The sequence below is a fragment of the Salmo salar genome, chromosome ssa25 (assembly GCF_905237065.1).
Source record: "Salmo salar chromosome ssa25, Ssal_v3.1, whole genome shotgun sequence".
Taxonomy (NCBI): domain Eukaryota; kingdom Metazoa; phylum Chordata; class Actinopteri; order Salmoniformes; family Salmonidae; genus Salmo; species Salmo salar.
Window position 1 is genome coordinate 9,391,064 of NC_059466.1, and position 7,011 is coordinate 9,398,074.

Below are 7,011 nucleotides of genomic sequence, written 5' to 3' on the forward strand. Positions count from 1 at the left end.
TGGTAAATATGTGTATGTGACCAATAAATGCCTCTGAATGTCTTTGAGTGGCCCAGCCAGAGCCCAGACTTGAAACTGATCAAAGAGAGAGATCTGGAAAGACCTGAAAATAGCTGTGCAGCGATGCTCCCCATCCAACCTTACAGAGCTTGAGAGGATCTGCAGAGAAGAAAGGGAGAAACTCCCCAAATACAGGTGTGCCAAGCTTGTAGCGCCATATCCAAGAAGACTCGAGGCTGTGATCGCTACCAAAGGTACTGAGTAAAGGGTCTGAATACAAGGTACTGAATACAAACCCTTCAACAAGGTACTGAGTAAAGGGTCTGAATACTTATGTAAATGTAATATTTCATTTTTTTTTATTATAGATTTGCTAAAATTTCTAGAAACCTGTTTTTGCTTTTTCATTATGTGGTATTGTGTGTAGATTGATGAGGGGGAAAACAATTTCATCCATTTTAGAATAAGGATGTATCGTAACAAAATGTGGAAAAAGTCAAGTGGTCTGAATACTTTCCGAATGCACTGTAAATGTTAACTAGCTACAAAGTAGCCTATGCCTACCTTGCAGAATGATATCATGATTATTTGCCTGCACAGTTGAATTAAAGGGTAACTTCACTCAAAAATCTAAATGAATTCAATTTTTCCCAGACCTCAAAAGTCATCTCCTTATGTGGTTTAAGAATTTTTGTGGACTTAGAACATAAAAATAATAATACATTTTACATTTTACCCAAATTTCATGATATCCAATTGGTAGTTAGTCTTCTACCATCGCTGCAACTCCCGTACGGACTCGGGAGAGCCATGCGTCCTCCAAAACACGACCCAGCCAATCCGCACTGCTTCTTGACACATGCTCGCTTAACCCGGAAGCCAGCCGCACCAATATGTCAGAGGAAACACCATACAGCTGGCGACCAAAGTCCGCGTGCATGCACCCGGCCGCCACATGATGTCGTTAGAACACGATAGGACAAGGACATCCCAGCCGTCCAAACCTTCCCCTAACCCAGACGACACTGGGCCAATTGTGCACCGCCTCATGGGTCTCCTGGTCGCGGCCGGCTGCGACACAGCCCAGGTTCAAACCCAGATCTGCAGTAACGCCTCTAGCGCCTTAGCCCGCTGCGCCACTCGGGAGGCCCCAATTTTCTTGTTTTTCTATTAAAAGTGTGATTTCAGTGTGAAAACCAGAAAAAAATGGGGGAAATCTGAAACCTGTGAACTTCTGACTCAGATGAAAGTCTCATGTATCTATTTCAGTAGTAGGCCTACTACTGTATTAGCCTACATGCACAATATGGGAATTATAATTTTAGGCCATTCAGAGTATATGTCACTGTTTGTCATTGAATTTTTCACACAGGGCCCCTTCCCTTCGCCCGGCGGGCCGTTTGGGAAATTTTGGACAAAATTAGAGTATACCCACTTCTCCAGGCACCTCTACACCACTGCTCACACGGCCTACTATTTAGGACGCAAGTATGGTCATTCGCACACAGCCAGTGTGTTAGATATTCCCTGATTTGCCATCGAGCACAAATCCATTCACCAGTCCTTACAGTTTCACCGCAATATACTCACAGACACCACAAAAACAACATATCTTCATAATAAGTAACATGAATATCAAAACGGTCCATTTGACAACAAAATAAATAATGTATGATTGACAATTGATTAAAGATACAGTTTAAACAACTCGGAACATCAAAATGAAAACAGTTAAGTAAATAATTATAATAACAACATTTTTTTAGATGATTAATAAATAAATAAACAAATTAAATAAATAAATACATACATAAATTAATGAATTAGGTTAAATTAACTTACGGGAAATTTGGGTGTCACACAATGAACAACAGCTAAAGGTTTCAAATGAACACACCGGCACTTCAGTATTACACTCAGAAAAAATTGTTTTACCAAGGTTCATTCAGTCCCATGCCAGGCTGCTTCTGTCCCCTGTGAAAAATGCCATCCCCATGGGCTTAAGTCTGGCCCCGGTCCCCCATTCCCTGTAAAACAACAGGCAACTCCAGGAAAACACTGCCACTCCATTACCAATCGACAACACATTAAAATATTAAAGGCTGTGTGGGGAGTGGAAGGCTGCAGAGAGAGGTGCATGAACTGATAAGAAGTCTGCAGATGTCACTCAGCCCCTAATGTGATGTTGCCATTGAAACAAAGACAGAAGGGGGGTATAAATCCCCTGCCAGCAGCCCCCTGTCCAACGTACTTGGGTTGCCCCATCCTGAGTTAATCCCACTTTATCCAGGAGAGCCGGGCTGTCAGATCTAGAGTGAGACGGGGGACAAAAGCAAGGCAAACATGAGGCTTTAAATACATTTTAATGATCATTTAACAAGTAGCAGGTCCGAGCAAAGGGGTACACTCACTCCTCAATGCCCCCTCCGAATGGTTGAAGTGAAGCCCCACAGAATTGGTTAACTAAAGTAAATAGGCAACCATTGAGTGCAGTGAGAATACTTGTGCTCTGGCAAAGGGGAGCTTTTGAGCACCCACACCAAAGAAAAAGACAGCTGGGGGAAAAAACACACAACAAACAAACAAAGCAAGCTGTTTAAGTGACACAAACTCAATTTAGAGCCAATGAGCTTTGGAGTTGGCTGTCAGCCAATTGCATATGCTCTCCTTCCCCTTGTGCTAATGTAATTTTAAACACTTGGTAGGATACGTCATCCTTCTTTAGGTTTATCCTGTGTGTTGTTTGCAATTTCGTGAATGGGGTTTGTTAATGTCCCACACCCAACTTGAAGTCACAAAACATATGGGCCATGCATGTAGTATTGGTTGTAAAACTAGAATTCCAATGGCAAAGTATACATTTACTGTAATTCCATCCACGTATAGTGGGTGGACATATCGCTGGAGGGTCTTCAGTACCACACTTAAAATAATAATGATTAGTTTTTGGACCAAATGTTACCTGGACCAAAAAACATCTTGGCCCAAACTTAGCTCCAACTTGAGAAAATGTAGGCAACAATTCAGTCAATTGAATAGTATGTGTTTGCTCAACTTGTCTCATAACTTATGTTCATTCAACTAGAAATTATTATTTGTGCATAACTAAAAAAGGCTGTACAACTATGTTTTCAGCGTTACGTATATGACACACGTTGACATTGTGCATGTTCATTTATACAGTACTATTATTCAACATGTCCTCACCTGGGATTTAACTCACAACTTCTTGCTTCATGGCATTCCAATCTTCCTGCTATGCCATCGTGTCTGTGTCAGTTATTGATCTTACTATTTGATTTACTTTGATTTGATTGACTTATTTCAGCAATTTTTTATTTTTTTTGTATAGTTATCTAATATTGGTGAGGCATATTACTCTATTTTAATGTTACTCCTTAACAGTTTTTCTTGAGTGTACTTTTAACAGAGCTGAGGTCTACTTTGAAGTGCAAAGTTTTGCAATAAAGGTGAAAGCTGTCATCGACACAGATATGGTGGCATAGCAGGAAGATTGGAATGCTGTGAACCAAGAGGTTGTGAGTTCAAATCCCAGGTGAGGGCATGTTGATTATTAATTGCTGTATAAATGAACATGTACATTGTATGTTAAAAGCACTGTGTGTGTAATTAGCGCCACAGCTTTTTTTTGGTTTAGGAAAGATGCCAAATACTACATTCTAGTTGAATGAACATATGAGACAATTTGAGCAAACACATAATTTTAAGTTGACATATGTTTGGCTATGTTTTCTCATGTTGTCTGTAAGTTTCGACTAACAATATTTTTTAGTTTAGGCCTACTGTAGGATATTTTGCACCAGTTTCTATTTAGCCGTTCAATCTTTGAATGGAAGAGATTCAAAATGTCATTGTACAAGCAACGAATCAAATTGTGTATACCTGTAATCTCATTGCATAATCTAAAATGGTTCTATATATCAGTAATTAGGCAATTTGTATTATCTGCTCACCGCTTGTGTTCCAAATGGCATTGGTTTGATTCTTGTAACCATTTTTCATGCATTCGTCCACGTACGACTTGGGGTCGCAGCCGGAAATCAATATCTCTCTCAGAAGGGCAATATAGGCAATGGCCAATCTCAGTGTATCAATCTTGGACAGGCGCTTCTCGTAGGGAAATGTTGGCACGTGGCACCTTAGCTCTTCGAACGCAGAATTGATACTCAGCATCCTCTTCCTCTCCCGGATGTTAGCGGCATGTCGCTGGATCTTGTACGGGTGATGGGGCACGAACCGCCGCTGCCTGCGCTTGCTCATCTCGTGGGGCTCGTCCACCGAGGAGCTGTCCACTTCAGCACTGGCTCCAAGGCTGGGGGACTGCGAGTCCAGGTCGGTGAAGGTCATCTGCGCGTCAGGGAACATGGACTGGCCACCGAACGAGGACCAGGGCGAAAGCTGGCCCGTGACCGCGGTGCAGTCGAAGAGGAGAGTGTCCAACTGGGCCTGGAACTGGAAGTTAGGGTCCATCTGGCCCCAGAAGGCAAAGTCTGTAGTGCCATCTTGATCCAAGTCAAATAATATATCTTCCATTTTTTAAATCTTACTTTTCAATTTGATTCAACAAGCTGTGTTCACCCGGCAGGAGAAAACGTGTAGCCTGCTGCACGAAATAAATGGTGTTATTCAGACATCGGTGCCTAGTTCAAAAGTGCCTAGTTCAAAATAAAGTGCTTGTGGGAACCGTCGGGTGTGCACTACCTGTCACCTGTAATCTCTGGACTGTGTGACACGCACAGTGACACATCTCGAGGATTAAATAGTTCCCGGATTTCCATGTCTCGCGGCAGGGGCTTCGCGCATTTTCTAAAGGCTGAAAAGGACCTCATTAGGAAACATGCCCCCCCCCCCCTAATAGATCACTCATTGCCTATTAAAAAGCGGAGGTGGAGATACAAAGGAATCAGTTGATCTTTCAATTATAAACTTCCCTCGAGTTGTTCCCTATACAACGAGCAAAGAGTATCCTAATATTTACAAAGAAAATGACTATTTGACATTCGTTCCTTGAGAGGACGCTTGCTCAGTTTTGCCCCGCGTGTAGCACTTGGTCAACCGGGTGGCATCTGAATAGAATGGCTTTATAATTAGTACTCAGCTCGCGCCACACAATACTGTCAGAAACGTATGATAGCACTCTTAATTATCAAACCACATAGCCCCCGATGTAATCTTTATTCATGGTGATAGGCCTACAAAACAAGCAATGTAAGACACACTTTTTTAGTTGAAGTTGGTACAGATCGAATTTTAAATACAGATTTAACATTTTAAATACAGATCGAATTTTAAATGCAAGGATCTTCCATAGCCTATATTTTAGCAAAACTGAATATGGTGTCATGCAAGTCAGGCTCTATATTATTTGCCTGCATCAACTTCGCTATTGCATTCAGTTTGTTATTTTGCATGTCTAAAATAATTGCTATTCGAAAACAGCAATTAAAGCAAGTTGAAACAACACTTCTTATTCATTCGTACGGGATTATTTTGGTCTGCTCACCACATAAAACAAATTGATTCGCAGATTATATGAATTGTATTAGGCCTATGACGGATGATATAGCATTTAATTACGGCAAATTTAGTGATATGTTGTGTCTGCTGCCTATTTACTAAATCATGTTTACATTTCCTAACATAAGGTTTTGACGTTACCAGCCTTTAACGATGCTCGTTGAAAGGGGAGTGTTTGTCATTGCAAACACAGAAAGCAGGCCTGCTATCTCTTTAGTGGTTAGAGTACCAAGACACATCCTCTAGCGATTTTTGAACTTTTACTGTTGAAAAGCGATATCCCAAGTATAAATAGGCCTACAGTAAAGTAAACAGACTAAAGTTTAGCGAAAAATACAGTTTTTTTTAGACACAACTGATCATTTCAAAGAGTGGGGCATTCAAGGAGTTGGTTTGATGTGAATCCGTGATGTCTTCGGCCTTCCCCTTGCTTGATGAACAATTGAGGAGCAATAGAATAGAAAAGAGAAAAGGCCCACCCACTCTCCTGTGCTACTGTATGTCATAACATACCTGGACCACCTATTGAGATGTACCTTTTGTTAAGTAAATCAGTTGTTAAATGAAGTGAAAAGGAGCCTGGAGTACCACTTTAAGCATATCATGAACTGTAAACTCAAAGGTATTTTTCACTCAAATACTTCTAGCAAGTTTAACTCAAAGTTAATGAAAAGTCATTATTACTTCAAATGTGGCACTGACTCAAAACTCAAATCACCAAAAATGTTTTAAGTTATCATAACAAATTCACTTTTTTACCAGCATGCTCTACTGCAGGTTGATTTTTTTGGAATTGTTTTTATCTGTGTTTTTGCATGTACATTGAGTGATTTATTAATCTTATGCAACACAAAGACAAATAACATACATTTTTCTAAACTAATCCAATCATTTAGTTAGATTTTTTTTGCACCCTTTACTGAAATGGCTGTTCCAGTTTAAATGGCTTAGGTAGTCTCCTCACATTGTTCCTAAGCCTGATCGTCATTATGAATGCAGGTTGTGGGTGAATAAGGTCAACTGTTGGATAACCTAACTCTGTCTGGATTCCAATAGGAATTACACATCACTTTGCAAGCCAGCATAATGTGACTTGCAGGTAGGGTTGCAAAATTCTGGTAAATTTCCCAAGTTTCCACACATCCCTTTTGGAAGATTCTTGGAAAAGCAGGATTTGGTGGAAATCTGGGAATGTTGGGAAAGTTAACAGAATTTTGCAACCCTACATGCAGGCCTGATGTGGCCTGTAAACCATGAGTTTCAGGCCACTGTATTAGGGTAAAGCTAGGCCTCAAAATAAGGCCTAATGAGATATGTAATGTATTGCCATAAAGAGTTTAATTATAATGATATTCACCTAGGAACTCACTTGGTGAGGCCTGAAAATTAACAAATTCAACAACCATATCTCTCTCACTAACAAATACAGTCATGGGTGGTAACTCCACAATTCACTCGAAAATGCAAGGCTCA

At 40.5% G+C, this 7,011-nt stretch overlaps 1 protein-coding gene across 1 annotated transcript; it reads right to left on the reverse strand.

Annotated features, from left to right (window-relative positions):
• Nucleotides 1-396: 396 nt before the first annotated feature.
• Nucleotides 397-4,775, reverse strand: LOC106586089 (pancreas transcription factor 1 subunit alpha-like). The gene is made up of 2 exons (XM_014172950.2): nucleotides 3,975-4,775; nucleotides 397-2,309 (listed from the first exon to the last, which is right to left on the reverse strand). The coding sequence occupies exons 1-2, from the start codon at nucleotides 4,552-4,554 to the stop codon at nucleotides 2,272-2,274; spliced, it is 618 nt and encodes a 205-aa protein (XP_014028425.1). The 5' UTR covers nucleotides 4,555-4,775; the 3' UTR covers nucleotides 397-2,271.
• Nucleotides 4,776-7,011: the final 2,236 nt, after the last annotated feature.